We start from the raw sequence: 15,321 nt of genomic DNA, 5'->3' as shown, positions 1-15,321 counted from the left end.
GTGTTTAGTGTTAGGATACTATAAATCAGAGCTTGGCAAACCATGTGTGGGCTGAATCCAACCTGCTGCTGCTTGTTTATGTACAACCTTGCAAGCTAAGGGTGGCTTCTTTTTTCTTTTGAAGCTTGCCCACAGCTGAGGGGATGGTTTTTACCTCTTAAACGGTTGTAAAGAAAATGAAAAGGACAATGATATTTTGTAATACATGAAAATTATATGATATTCACATGTCATTATCCATAAATAAAATTTGATTGGAACACAGTCAGTCTCATTCAGGACCATCTATGGCTGCTTTTGGGTTACAACAGCAGGGTTGAGTGGTGGCAACTCTCACTGTATGGCTTGCAAAGCCTAAAATATTTAGGCTCTGGCCCTTTATAGAAAATGTGTGTTCCCTTAGGGTGGGAAGTGAGATGGTTATTCATTCTCCCCTGCTTCCTTACAATAGCTCCTTCCTCACTCCCAATGGTGTAAAGTGTAGAAAAGTGTAAATTATTTGTATAATTTTATGGGGTACAAGTGCAATTTTGTTACAACCAAAGATTGCATAGTGGTAAAATCAGAGCATTATTAATCCTAATCATGTACATTGTACCCATTAAATAATTTCTCATCATTCACCTACTTCCCACCCCTTCACCTTTCTAAACCTCCAGTGTCTGTCATTCTACTCTCTACGCCTATTTGTGCACATTATTTAGCTCCCACTTATAAGTGAGAACATGCCATATTTGTCTTTCTGGAAACAGTTTTAAAAGTATAAACTTTCTATGCAAATATAAATATTTATCTTAATTAGTCCTCTTTTCATCATCCTAACTGAACCTACTTCAAAGTCAGCAGTGATTGCAAAAGAATTGGAGAACATTTGATGCCTTCCCTGCAGCATGAGCTTAGGAGTTGTGTGCTCAGGACTTCATTACCTCAGGTGGTCTGAGTGCAGATGACTGATGTAAATGAGGTCTGCCTGGCACAGCCTCTCCAGCCAATCAGATGGAGGCTCATGGAGCAACCACCATCCTCGGGCAAAAGCAGGACCCATTAACCAAGGGTCAAACACCATTCTCTTGTCTCCTAACTTGAGGTCCATACAGGCGTGAGTGAGGTATGTTATCTGTTAAAAGAGAGTGAGATTCCTATTATTGAATTGTTCATTACTGGTCAGCAACAATGAACGGAAATGTTTGGTTTGGGTGGCTGACAAAGTACACAGTTTGGAGTACTTTGCTCCCAAGCATGATCAGGCAAAATCTCGGACTCAAATACAATCCAACAAGAGCCTTTCATAGAACACAGTTCCCAGCACAGGTCATGACTTTATTCAAATATAAATTCTCATGGTTAGTTTTAGATGACAAACCAATTGGTTTACCTAGTTTTAGTTTATTTAAATTAGTTCCCAAACAGTTATTTACAGTCCACACTGAAGAATATATTTTGTGACCAGTCCTTTAAAGCAAACTTTACAAGGAAAGGCAGTTAGAGATGTTATCACAAACATTTGGGGATTTAAATGCCAGAGTGGCTGTGAATAGCAATATGAATGGATGATTCTCGTGAGTTTGTTAGAGCAAACATAGCCATGCAGACTCAACTGACAACTGGCTAAATAGGCTTGCAAGACTTTCTCTTCTAAATTACCTGTTAAATAATTACTCGTGGATGCCAGGGCCTCTAAGAATGGATACAAAGAATGACTTAGAGACTGGCACCATGGGGATCCCAAATCCTTTCCTCATTCTCTTGCCACAGCTTGGCACCTCCAGAGAAAGGGAATGTATTCAGAAGCAGAGATAAGATAGCAGGAATGTCATGTGAAAAGCCAACGAAGTGGGTGAGGAAAGGTCAAGGCACAGATTAGTTTTTATTACGTCTATTCCGGGCAGGTTCTCATTTGTTTCCTTAAAGTACCTGCCCAAATAATACACAATCTTTCTAAATACACAGAACAATAAATATTTGATTGTGTGCCTCTCCCCAACTATTAAAGTGTTTCCTCTGAAGGAAATTCTCTTATAAAGCTGGAAGATACAACTACCCATTCTATCCAGTAGTGATCTGGCATTAAGGGTAATCTCAAATAGTTTTGCATGAGTCTCCTTAGCGATTTTCCCCAAAGTTTTGTGTTGTTTTTTTCCTTGTAATCCCTGCCAGGTTCTGGGGGTTCCTTAAAGAATTTGTTTTATCATATGACTTTTTATCATATGTCATAAATACTCACCTCAAAGAGTATTCAAGGTAATATAGGATGTTTACAGATATAGATGTTAAATGGACATCTTGGTTACATTTTTGTGTTTAATAATATTATCCTTTTAATATTTCCTTACCTGGACTTCTCCAAAATCCAACTCTTCAGGAGATCTGGGCTCTGAGTCCCAAGGGTTAGGAGGATTCAGTTCTAAAAGTAAAAGTCCGTTGTTTTCATCCATTTCAACAACTGAATCAAATGAGAACAAATCTGGATTAATGACAAAATGGCTTTTAAAAGCATCACTGAAATAGAAATGCATGGTTTTCCAAAAATCAAAGAAAACTCAAAACAAAGGGTGTTAACACCCTTTGTTGATGGAACAAAATCAAACAAAGACCACTCCCTTAGATGAAGCAATATCTGCAGAGACTACAACTTAAGATGAACACCAATTCATTTCTTTATTCATATTGCGGTTACAGAATTTATGAGGTCTCAGTCATGTCAGGGATACACACATACAAATAAGACTTCCTTACAACGAAATGAATGATTGATAGAGATGACTTTGAGGCGCTATGGGAATGCACAGGGAGGGGCATCTGATCTGCAAAAATGACACACATTCAGTATAAACCATATTCCGAATTTTGATCTTTTCTGGGCTGGTGATAGACAGTAAAATGCTGGGCAGCGGCAGCAGGTGCAGCTCTCAGTCAGCCATGTGCAATCACAAGGGTAAACACCAGATACTCTACAATGGACCATGTTGCCAGGTGATTGTGCCCAACTGCAGGCTAATGTACATGTTCTGAGCATGTGTATGGTAGGTTAGCCTAAGCTACGATGCTTGGTAGGCTAGGTGTATTAACTACATTTTGACTTACACTATTTTCAACCTAAGATGAGTTATGTAAGTTGAGGAGTATTTGTATACAATTCTGTTAATTATACCTCAATAAAGCTGAGGGAATAGAGAGTAGCTATCCTGAAGTCCCAAATTCAAAAAAGTGATTACCTCCAGGGCATGGGTGGGGGGATATGTGATATAATCAAGGAAATACACATATTGTGTTGTTAATGTTTTATGTTTTAAGCTGGGTGCTGGGTACATGGGTGTTCACTTAATTTTTAATACCTTTTTAACATTGCTTAAGAAATTTAATAAAAATATTTTTCTTAGTCATAACTATCAGCTTATTTAATGGTGAAACACAAATGGCTTTCTTAATAAAATCAGGAATACATAAAGAATGCCATTATTATTGAACTATGTTCCTGAAATTGCAAGTGGTATAATAAAGGTACATATTATTATTTTGAGGTTATATGATTGCTGGAAATTAGTGTCATAAACTAGAAAAAATGCTGGTTTTGGGAACATCTGGATGGGAATCCTATTTCTGCTCCTTATTAGCAGTATCCTGAGCCTCAGTTTTCTGATCTATAAAATTATGATACATACTTCATACAGTTGTTTTGGAGATTAGATGAAATAATAGATCCTAAAGTGTCTAGCACCATGCTTGGAACAGAGCAGGCATTTAATAAACAATATTATTTTGGTAATTATTTTATACGTAAAGGAATATATAGAATTTTAAAAGGTCATTGTAGGACCAACAAACCTATATACTAGCCAACTCATTAGAAAAATACAATTGTATTATGGGAGACCCTCAGGAAACTCTTGCACTGATACCCGCCCGTCTTCGTAATTTTCTTTTCAAGAGATGCAGAAAAAAATAAGTCTGTAATTCTTCACTTGATCTTAGCCAAAAGGCCAGGAAGCAATTGTAACTCTTAATCATTGTTCTGAAGCAATTACCATAAAGATCTCTCTATGCCCCTTGCACAAAGATAAATTGCATAGATGCAACAAAGAAGAATGTGACATCTGCCAACTATCATAAATAAATTCATGAGAATATAGTATTATTAATTTAACCTTACAAGCTGATAAAATCTAGATCATTTGGGTTATAATTTTATCCAGAAAAAACAAATGGTAGTCCCTACAATCTTTTTAAAGGAAGAATAATGAAGGAGAAATGGAACAAAAGCATACCATAAAACTATAATAATCAAATCACTGATTATTGACATTAGGTCAGCCACAAAGTGGATCCCAACTATGTTAACTGTTTATTCTAAAGAAGGTATCATAAATATGTGGACCATCTAACATGGTGCTGTGACAATTAGTTCTCTAGGCATTCTAGTTGATTAAAGACACAAAGTGACCAAGTCATAAAAATGTATAAAATAGAATATTAAATATGAGAGGACTTTTACATTTAACAGCAACAGAAATAATTCCAATGGAAAATCTGAATAGATACAAATGTAAAATGAAGAAGTTCTAACACCAAAAAAATTTGGCAAACACATTTTGCCAAACCATATTTAGTGAAATATTAGCATCATATTTGATAGAAAAGTGCAAGTAAAAACAATGAGATGCAATTTTTGCCTCAAATGAGAACAGTCTGAAAGACTAAGAATGTTCTGAGCTGGTAAGGTATGGGGAGAAAAGGCATGTTTATATACCAGTCAGTGGGAGCAAAAGTTTGTCAGTGGCAAAGAATGGATGGTAATGCAATACATATTAAAGAAGGAACATATGATGAACTCATTCATTCATTCATTCATTCATTCATTCATTCATTCGTTTAGGACATCAAGTGGAAACGGTTGTGTTAGTCATAACTTCCAGTTCATGACATGTATTTGATCCATGCAAAGCTCTTCTCTTTTTAATATTATTTATTTATTCCCTTTATCTCTAGTTCCCATTCTCATTTTCCTCCCCTCCAAGGTACCATTCTGAATGTTTGTGCAAAATATGCATTATATTGTGTGTGTGTGCATTTTTAATTTATATAAATGGTATTAGGCCTCCGGTCTGTTTCCTACTCTTTTTCACGCAACACTATGATTTTGACACCCATGATGTTGCCGTGTGTACATCTAGCCCACATCTAATTGCAGTTGAGTATTACATGGTTCATGTCTACCACATTTTACAAATTCACTCTCCCAGAGGTAGACTCCTAGATTCTGCCACAACAGAATTTCTTTGAGGTATAAACAAGAGCAGGATTCATGGATCCTAGTATGTTCATAAACCTCATCAGGAGCCAGGCACAGTGGCACGTGCCTGTATTCCCAGCTTCTAGAGAGACTGAGATGGGAGGATCACTTGAGCCCAGGAGTTGAAGTCCAACCTAGGTAACATAGCAAGTCCCTGGCCCTAAAAACAACAAAACAAAACAAAAAGAAACAAAAACAACAAACAAAAACTCATTTGGCTAGTTACTGCCAGATTACTCTTCAGAATGGCTGCAACAGCCACACTCCCATCACGTGGATGAGGACTTCTACGTCACTGACAACGTTTGGCATGATCTTAGCTTCTATTTTTTTTCCACTTTAAATGATGTAAAGTGAAACCTCCTTGTTTCATTTGCAGTTTTCTGATTACTACTTAATTTAGTAAGTATCTTCATATGTTTAATAGCCCTTTGGGTTTATTCTGTAAAATTCTAGTTCATACTCTTTCTTCCCTTTTTATTTGAATTGTCTGTCTTGTCAGTTTGCATTATTTCCTACTCTATGCTTGATATTAATCTCTTGTTGATTATAAACATTGCAAAAAACTCTCAAACTGTCATTATGTCTTTTAATTGTGTCCATGGTGTCCTTCATTAGCAGAAATATTGTGTTAATAAAATCATATTCATCCATATTTAACATTTTTGTTTGCCCTATGAGCTCTCCTTATGAAGTGTTATCTGAAGAGTGAAGAAGTGCCACACTATCTCTAGATTGCAAAAATATACTTGCAAAAATATACTCCTGTATTTCTTCTATTACTTTCACATTGAGGTTATTGGGCCAAGTGAAGCCCGCCTTTAGGCTGAAGTATACAAAGTGTTGGTGGTGAATGCTTTAATTGCCATATCCTTTTACCAATAATTCAACTACTGTATGAAACAACTCCAAATACAGAGAAGCTCTTAAACACAAAAATACCAGTTTTAAGTAAAACTTTGAAGATCTTAAATTCTAACAGAAAAATGGCTAAATATATTATTAATATTTAATGTGAACATAAAATTATATGTGTATAGAATCTGACATTATGTATAATATCATAATATTGACAAGATGCAAAAATGGTTTACATAAAAGAACTGTTTGAAAAATTAAGACTAACAAGAAGATTAGAGAATGGAATAGCTAGATGGAAGATGAACAGGGAATAGAAGACTTGAACAACACCATAAACTGACTGTACCTAATGGACATACATAGAACACTTCACCTTGGGCCATAAAACAAGTTTCAATAAATTAAAAGGATCAAAATTAAGTAAAATATCTTCTCTGAACACAAGGAAATGAAATTACATATTAATAAGAGAAGAAAGTTGCAAAATTCACAAATATGTGTAAATCAAACAACACACTTCTAAATAACAAACTGGTTAAGAAATAAAGAGAAATTAGAGAACATTTTGAAACAAATGAAAACTAAAACACAATATACCAAAACTTATGTAATACAGCTAAAACAGTGTATGCATAAGAGTTTATTCCTGTGCACACCTATTTTAAAAAAGAAGAAATATCACAAATAAAATCCCAATATTCCACCTTAACTAGAAAATAACAGCAAACTCAAAGTAAGCAAAAGGAAATAAAATTAGACTAGAAATGAAATCAAAATAGAAAATGAGAGAAAATCAAGAAAGACAAAAGTTAGTTTTCAAAATATCAACACATTGACAAATCTTTAGCTAGACTGACCAAGAAAAAAGAGATTACTAAATTATCAAAATTAAGAATGAAAGAGTAGACATTACTACTGATGTTACAGAAATTAAAAGGTTTATAAGATAATACTATCAACAATTGTACTCCAATAAATTAGATAACCTAGATGAGATAGGACAATTCCTATGAAGATACAAATTAACAAAATGACCTGAGAAGAAATAGAAAATCTCAGCCGACCTATAATAAGTAAAGAGATTAAACTAGTAATCAAAAAGCTTCCCACAAAGATAACTCTAGGCCCAGATGGTTTCACTAGTGAATTTGACCAAAGGTTTAAAGTAGGATTAGCACCAGTCCTTCACAAATTCTTTCAATAAACAGAAGCATATGGGCCCTTTGCCAACTCATTTTATATGGTCAATATTACCCTGATATCAAAATCAAAGACATCACAAGAAAAGAAAACTACAGACTAATATTCCTTATCAATACAGATGTAAAATATCTTAATAAAATATCAGCAACTATAATTTAATGACATTAATAAAAAGAGCTATATACCATGACCAAGTGGAATTTATGCTACACTGCTGCAATATTTGAAAGATGCAAGGCTGATTCAACATTTGAAAATCATTCAATGTAACACATTGCATTAACAGAACAAAGAGGGAAACCACATGATCATCTCAGTTAACACAGAAAGGGCATGCAACAAAAATCCAACATCTGTTTCTTTTTTTTTTTTTTTTGAGACGGAGTCTCGCTCTGCCGCCCAGGCTGGAGTGCAGTGGCCGGATCTCAGCTCACTGCAAGCTCCGCCTCCCGGGTTCACGCCATTCTCCTGCCTCAGCCTCCCGAGTAGCTGGGACTACAGACGCCCGCCACCTCGCCCTCGCCCGGCTAATTTTTTTGTATTTTTTAGTAGAGACGGGGTTTCACCGTGTTAGCCAGGATGGTCTCGATCTCCTGACCTCGTGATCCGCCCGTCTCGGCCTCCCAAAGTGCTGGGATTACAGGTTTGAGCCACCGCGCCCGGCCCAAAAATCCAACATCTGTTATCATAAAACACACTCAGAAAATTAAGAATAGGCCGAGCGTAGTGGCTCATGCCTGTAATCCCAGCACTTTGGGAGGCCAAGGTGGGTGGATCACTTGAGGTCAGGAGTTTGAAACCAGCCTGGCCAACATGGTGAAACCCCGTCTCTACTAAAAATACAAAAATTAGCCAGATGTGGTGGCACATGCCTGTAATCCCAGCTACTTCAGAGGCTGAGGCAGAAGAATCTCTTGAACCTGGGAGGTGGAGGTTGCAGTGAGCTGATATTGCGCCACTGCACTCCTGCCTGGGCAACAGAGCCAGACTGTGTCTCAAAAAAAAAAAAAAAAAAAAAGGCATCTAAGAAAATCTGACAGCTGTTTTCCTGCTAAGAGTAGGAACCAGACAAGCAGTTTCCTTGGCTAAAACCTCTATTTCTACCTGGAGGTTTTAGCCAAGGCAACTGAACAGGAAAATAACATAAAAGGCATCCAGTCTGTAAAGGAAAAAGTAAAACTGTCTATATTCACAGACAACACGATCTTGTATATAGGACATCCTAAGGTATCTACAAATGAAACTATTAAAGCCTTCAACGGATACAAGGTATTTTGAAAATCAATGATATTCTATATGCTAGCCATTAATTTTTAAATAAAATTTATGAACAATTCCATTTATAATAGCATCAAAAAGAATAAAATACTTAGGAATAAATTTAATCAAAGTAGTATAAAACTTATACTCTGAAAAATACAAAATATGGTTGAAAGAAATTAAAGAAGACTTAATTAATTAATAGACATTCCATGTTCACAGATCAAGACTGAGTATTGATAAGATGGTAATACTCCCTAAATTAATCCACAAATTAAACACAATTTTAATCACAATTCTAGCTGCTTTTCACCCCCATCCCTCACCCCCCAGGAATTGACAAGCTGACCCGAAAGAGTCAAGACAAGATGGCCTAGAATAACTAAGCAATCTTTAAAAAGAAAACAAAATTGGAGGACTCACAATTCCCAATTTGAAAAACTTACTTCAAAGCTAAAGTAATCAAAACAGTGTGGAACTGGCAGAAGGTCAGACATATAAATCAATGGAATAGAGTCCAAAAATAAACCTTTATATTTATGATCAATTGATTTTTCAACAAAGATGCCAAAACAATTCAATAGGGGAAAGAATAATCTGTCAGAAAATGGTACTACAATTCATCCACATGCAAAAGAATGAATTTGGGCCCCTATATCACACAATGTACAAACATTAACACAAAATGGATCAAAGACCTAAATATTAGAGCTAGAACTATAAAACTCTTAAAACAATAGGAATAAATTTTCATGATCTTGGATTAGGCAATTTAAATAATATTTCTTAGACTGGCCATTTGTGGTAGGTCACATTTATAATCCCAGAATTTTAGGAGGCTGAGGTGGGGAGATCTCTTGAGCCCAGGAGTTTGAGACCAGCCTGGTCAAAACAGTCTGACCCTCTCTCTACAAACAAATGCAAAAATTAGCCAGACATAGTGGTGTGTGCCTGTAGTCCCAGCTACTTGGGAGGCCAAGATGGGAAGATTGCTTGAACCCAGGAGGCAGAGGTTGGAGTGAGCCATAATCATGCCACTGCACTCCAACCTGGGTGACAGAGTAAGACTCTGTCTCAAAAAATGTATATATTTCTTAGACTCTCTCTTTCTTAGACTATTATCTATGTGTGTGTATGTTAGTCTAATAAATATATTAGAATAAAAGACTTACTCTAACCATATACTTTTTTAGACAACAGAAGCACAAGATCCAAAGGAAAAAATAAATAAATTAGACGTCATCAAAATTTAAAACTTTTGTGCTTCAAAAGATGTCAGCAAGAAAGATGGACAATAACAAGTCTTGGTGAGGAGGATAAACAGGGTCATACATTGGTAATGAGAACATAAAATGATGCAGTGCTTTTGAAAACAGTTTTATAGTTCCTCAAAGTTAAACATAGAGTTGCCATATAGCCCAGCAATTCCATTCCTAGGTTTATAATCAAGAGAACAAAAATCATATGCCCATATAAATATTAGTAGATAAACAGTCATAGGAAAAGTATTCATCATAGCCAAAATGTTGTATATCCATACAAGGAAAGTTATTCAGCCATAAAAATGAAGTAAATGAAGTACTAATATATGCTACGACATGGATGAATCTTGAAAACAAGATGCTAAGTGAAAGAAGCCACACACAAAAGGTCACATATTATTATTGGAATGTATTATTCCAATATATGAAATGTTCAGAATAGGAAAATCCAGAGAGACAGAAAGAAGACTGGTGGTTGCCAGGGGCTTGGAGAAAAGGGGAATGAGGACTGACAATCATTACAGGGTTTATTTTGGAGTGGCGGAAACTGTTTTGGAATGAGATAGTGGTGGTGGTTGCACAACATGTGAATATTTTTAAAAAAGGATTAACATGCGCAGTTTAAAAGGGTAAGTTTTGAGATACATGGGTTATTTCTCATCAAGACGAAGGAGAGGAGAAAGAGAAAAGGAAGGAGGAGGGAGATGGGGAGAGGGAGGACAGCAACCACCAGAACAAAATATTCTAAAACGTTTTAGGTGATGCAAGTGTAAATGAGATTCTTCCTTCTACTTTTCTGAATTCCAACTTTTTAATTGTTACCCTATAGTATTTTTTATAATAATAATAAAACCAGATGCTCAACGTTGATAACATGTCCCCAGGCGGATCAAGCCCTTATCTTTCTCAGAATGTGGTATGAAATCCCTACAGCGTTGGTAGCACTGGACTAAAAAGTGAGCTCTGTTAACAAATGTTCCCTTCGTGGCAGTATCTTCACTCCAGCTAAGGCTGAAATTCCCGGAGTTTGTTATTTCCTGCCCTCCTACTGACCCTGCTGCCAGCTCTGGCCCTGCCATTTGCCTGCATGGTGGTTAACAGTAGCCTTAATCTAATTTTCCAATGCATCCAACTTCCTGCTGGGAGGGAAATCCCTCATCTCTGCTCCTGTGGTCCCAGTCTCAAGGATATATGCAGATTATTTAAGACATGTATGCAAATAAATTATGTTCTGTGTACTGCCTACCATGAATTTAACAGGCATTCAATTAATTTTTTTTTTTTACAACAACCCGTTTTTTGTAAGATGGCTACTAAAAATTTTATTTCTATTTCACATTTGAAGAAATTAAAGCACAAAGGGATTGACCAAATTGCCCATTGTCCCCAGACTGTGTATTGGAGCCTGGATCTGCACCCAGGAGAGAAGGCCCCATTGCCTTCACTCTTAACGCTTTGCTACAGTGTCTCTGTAAAGGTCTTGATCAAAATGTTTAGAGATTTTCATAAAAGCCCCTAAAAGCAGTTGTAGATTACTTGGTTATATATTCATAAAATTGGTAGTCTCTCGTCCTTTCACTTACACAGTGTTTATGTACAAACCCATGTTTATTATCAGTTTTATGTCAAATAAATTTAGCAGTATTTACACAGCACACATAACCACCTCCCAGTAATAAGGCAGCTGGCAGGCTTTCTGGGCTAAGTCAACAGATTCAGGGTGGAGTTCACTGGAGAAAATAGCTAGTGGTCCAGATGTCCTATTTGAGACGTGGAGGGAGGGTGAATTTGTAGTCAAAACACTTAGCAACTCTCCCCAAAATAGCATTCTGTTTCCTTGTGAACTCTTCCCAAAATAGCATTCCTATTTCCTTGTGAATAGTGAATGGCAAAGGACGCATACCTCAATAAGTAACACCTCTGTTTGTAGGGGAACTGGGAGAATGCTGGCAACACACTCTTGTTTAAAAAGGCATTTGAAGTTGGTCTCACAGAGACACGTGGGTGAGAATGGTCACACCTATATAGTATGCCCATAATAATTTGAGCCTAAAAAAATTTTTAAAGGTATTATATTCAAAGCCCACAGTCTGGAGGCACGGCCCAGGAAGCTTCCAGCTCAGCTCCCTTCACAGGTAATCTAAGACTGCCTTTATGTCACCCACATGTGCTTATGCATGTTTTTAAAAAAATAATTGAGTCATTCTATTTATAATGTTTGTAACATGCTTTTTTTGCTTTGTGTATCAAAAACAGGCTGGAGTGCAATGGTGTGATCTCAGCTCGCTGCAACCTCTGCGACTACTGGATTCAAGCGATTCTCCTGTCTCAGCCTCCCAAGTAGCTGGGATTACAGGTGCCCACCACCATGCTCGGCTACTTTTTGTACTTTTAGTCGAGACAGGGTTTCACCATGTTATCCAGCTGGTCTCAAACTCCTGACCTCAGGTGATCCACCCACCTCGGCCTCCCAAAGTGTTGGGATTACAGGTGTGAGCCACCGTGCCTGGCCTCACCCAGTGCTTCTATTCCTCCTCTCCCCTCACTCCTTCATCTAAGGTTCCTGACCCTTCCAGATATGGAGCTGGAGGAAAAAGGAGAGTTGAAGAAAGAGAGCAAGGGGCCTTTGGTCACAGAGCAGCAGCACCATCTGGGCTTGGCTTTTGCTTAAGGCTGATTCTAAGGGACACCTCAGTGGGTTATTGTGAGAATCCACCCAATTGCTTGGAAACACCCACCTGAAGTTCTCTGAACCTGGGTATCTCTATGCTACCTGGTTACATATGCTTTCCTTAGCCCCAGCAAGGTAGCAATACATCCAACTGTTCTCTGCAGGCCTTTTGGACCTAGGATGACTCTAGGTTTATGCCCCTTCCAATCATGGCCCACATCACATCCATAGGAAACACTCATCTGTTCCAGCCCCACTGAATTCTGGGAGTGCCAAAGTGCCTAACACAACCTCTTCTCCTTCAGCTTGTCTGTCACAGCTACACGGCCAATCTTTCACCCTTGAGATTTCTCAGGAGAGAATCAGACACCAGTCCACTGTGTACCTCAACCTTGGAGAACACATATCAGACTCTCTAGGTGGTCCAGTTAACGTCTGGCCTAAGGAGAGGGGCAGGCATCCCTCAGAAGTTGCCCCCGCAAGGGGCATGGACTCTCAGTACAGCTTTCCAAATAACTCTTCTTAAGAAGTTATATTTCAAACTCCTCCTCTATGCTTTAGTATTCCTTATAAGGGTGAGGGATTTAAGAATGATCTACTGGTTCTCAGCCTCTTACTTTGTAAATCCTTTCTCAGAACTTCATTTTGGAATAGGCATCTGTTGTTTTGCAACCTCAACTTCCATTTCACCATCCTGTTACAAGGTATTGCATATGTTGTATATTTAGCATTTTCCATTTTTACAAATAACGCAGTTTTCCCAGGCCTCACCAGATTGAGAATATATAATACAGTTGCAGTCTATCTTCATGCACAAATGATGATGGCAAGAGTCCCAACTGTTTTGCTGACTAGAAATTAGCACATTTTCAAGTGTCCCGAACGTATTTTGGGGACTTCCCCAAAAGTATGCTACACACATGCCCACAACCCGATCTGTAACTGCATGGTGTCTGTCTGCTTTTCCCTCTTTTCCTACTCTGGCTTATAATCTTCCACCTTGTCTACCTAGAAGTTTGAGGAGTGTCAGATCATTGCTAGGTTCCAAGGGTAGGTGGAAGACATAGCCTCCTCTCCAATTGTGTGCCACATGTGGTCACCCGGACGTGAAATGGCTCTTCTTTGTCAGATAATAAGTTCTGGCCATCTCCTACTTCCCATGAATCCTCCAACTGTCTCTGGAAAATAGTGCCATTATTTTTCTGATTGCCACTTTCCTGAGCTTGGGCAGTCCAACCCAGTCTACAGGCCAGAACAATTCCCATTTTTAGCTCCCCACAAACCACAGACTCCACCACCCAATTTCCCTTCCTTTTTCTCCCTCATGCCCAGGTACAAAATAGAAACCTCTGTATATATTAATGGATGGGAGGGAAAGAGAAGTTGAAGTCTCACTAGCAGCTTCTGGGTCAACACTTTGCTTGTTAGAGATATTCAATATTATCTCTTTTACTTTCTAAGTTCAAGAGCCATTCCAAAAAAAGCAAAGTGGAGGAAAATGTATATAGTGTGCTACTAAGGAAAGGGATATTATAAATATGCACTGGTTTATAAATGCAAAAGATACCTCTAGAAGGACCCACAAGAAAATAATAATAATGGTAGTTGCTTCTAGAGTGGGAACTTGGTGACTAGGGATCAGAGGAGAGAAAATTTGGTTTTTACTCTATTTAATTTTGTACTTTTTGAAAATTTTACATGTGCACGTATACCCCAAAGAAATTAGCAGTTTGCAAATAGATAACTCATTTTAAGAAGAGAGAAGACAACGTTCAAGTTGAAGCCTGCAATGGCAGACCATCCGTATCCATTTGCAAAGCAAAAATTAATCTTGTTTATGCCCCAAATGAAGAGGACTAACAACTAACAGCACAAACAATAGCCAACACCATAGGCATCTTAAATGGTTCAGTTTACACAATTCTGACTGAAAAATTAAAGTTGAGCAAACTTTGCACTTGATGGCTGCCCAAACCATCCAGATCAGCTGCAGACAAGAGCAGAGCTCTCAGTGGAAATTTTAAATGAGTGGGATCAAGATCCTGAAGTATTTCTTCAAAACATTGTAACAGAAGATTAAACATGGCTTTACCAGTATGATCCTGAAAACAAAGCACAGTCAAAGCAATGGTTACCAAGAGGTGGAAGTGGTCCAGTCACAGCAAAGCCAGACCGCTCAAGAGCAAAGGTCGTGGCAACAGTTTGTTGAGATGCTCAAGGCATTTTGTTTGTTGAATTTTTACAAGGACAAAGAGTGGTAACATCTACTTATTATGAGTGTTTTGAGAAAGTTAGCCAAAGGTTTAGCAGAAAATTGCCCAGGAAAGCTTCACCAGAATCATACCACAAAAGTGTCTCTTGCTCATTTCTTTCATCAAACAAGGGCAATTTTGTGAGAGTTTCTGTGGGAAATCATTAGGCATCCACCTGGTTACGGTCCCAATTTGGCTGCTTCTGCCTTTTTTCTTTCCTAATCTTAAAAAAAAAATCTTTAGGCTGGGTGCAGTGGTTCATGACTGTAATCCCAGTACTTTGGGAAGCTAAGGCAAGTGGGTCACCTGAGGTCAGGAGTTCGAGACCAGCCTGGCCAACATGGTGAAACCCTGTCTCTACTAAAAATACAAAGCTGGGCATGGTGGTGGGCACCTGTAATCCCAGCTACTTGGGAGGCTAAGGCAGGAGACTTGCTTGAACCTAGCAGGGGGAGGTTGCAGTGAGCCAAGATCACACCACTGCACTGCAGCGTGGGCGACAAGAGCAAGACTCTGTCTAAA

The 15,321-nt window shown here is 38.0% G+C and overlaps 1 protein-coding gene across 7 annotated transcripts in view; it reads right to left on the bottom strand.

Moving 5' to 3' along the window:
- Positions 1-15,321, bottom strand: part of LOC108533655 (cytidine monophosphate-N-acetylneuraminic acid hydroxylase) — a 78,433-nt gene that overhangs the window by 31,586 nt on the left and 31,526 nt on the right. For all 7 annotated transcript variants that reach the window (XM_017878514.1, XM_017878515.1, XM_017878513.1 and 4 more), the window contains 2 exons: positions 2,334-2,443; positions 927-1,117 (listed from right to left, as the gene is read on the bottom strand). In XM_017878514.1, the coding sequence (XP_017734003.1) occupies positions 927-1,117; positions 2,334-2,443 (301 nt within the window). The remainder of the gene's footprint in view (positions 1-926; positions 1,118-2,333; positions 2,444-15,321) is intronic.

Source organism: Rhinopithecus bieti, unplaced genomic scaffold (genome assembly GCF_001698545.2).
Source record: "Rhinopithecus bieti isolate Rb0 unplaced genomic scaffold, ASM169854v2 scaffold_11110, whole genome shotgun sequence".
In the NCBI taxonomy this organism is placed as follows: domain Eukaryota; kingdom Metazoa; phylum Chordata; class Mammalia; order Primates; family Cercopithecidae; genus Rhinopithecus; species Rhinopithecus bieti.
The sequence above is the reverse complement of the archived record's forward strand: the minus strand, read 5'-3'. Positions and strand labels throughout refer to the sequence as shown.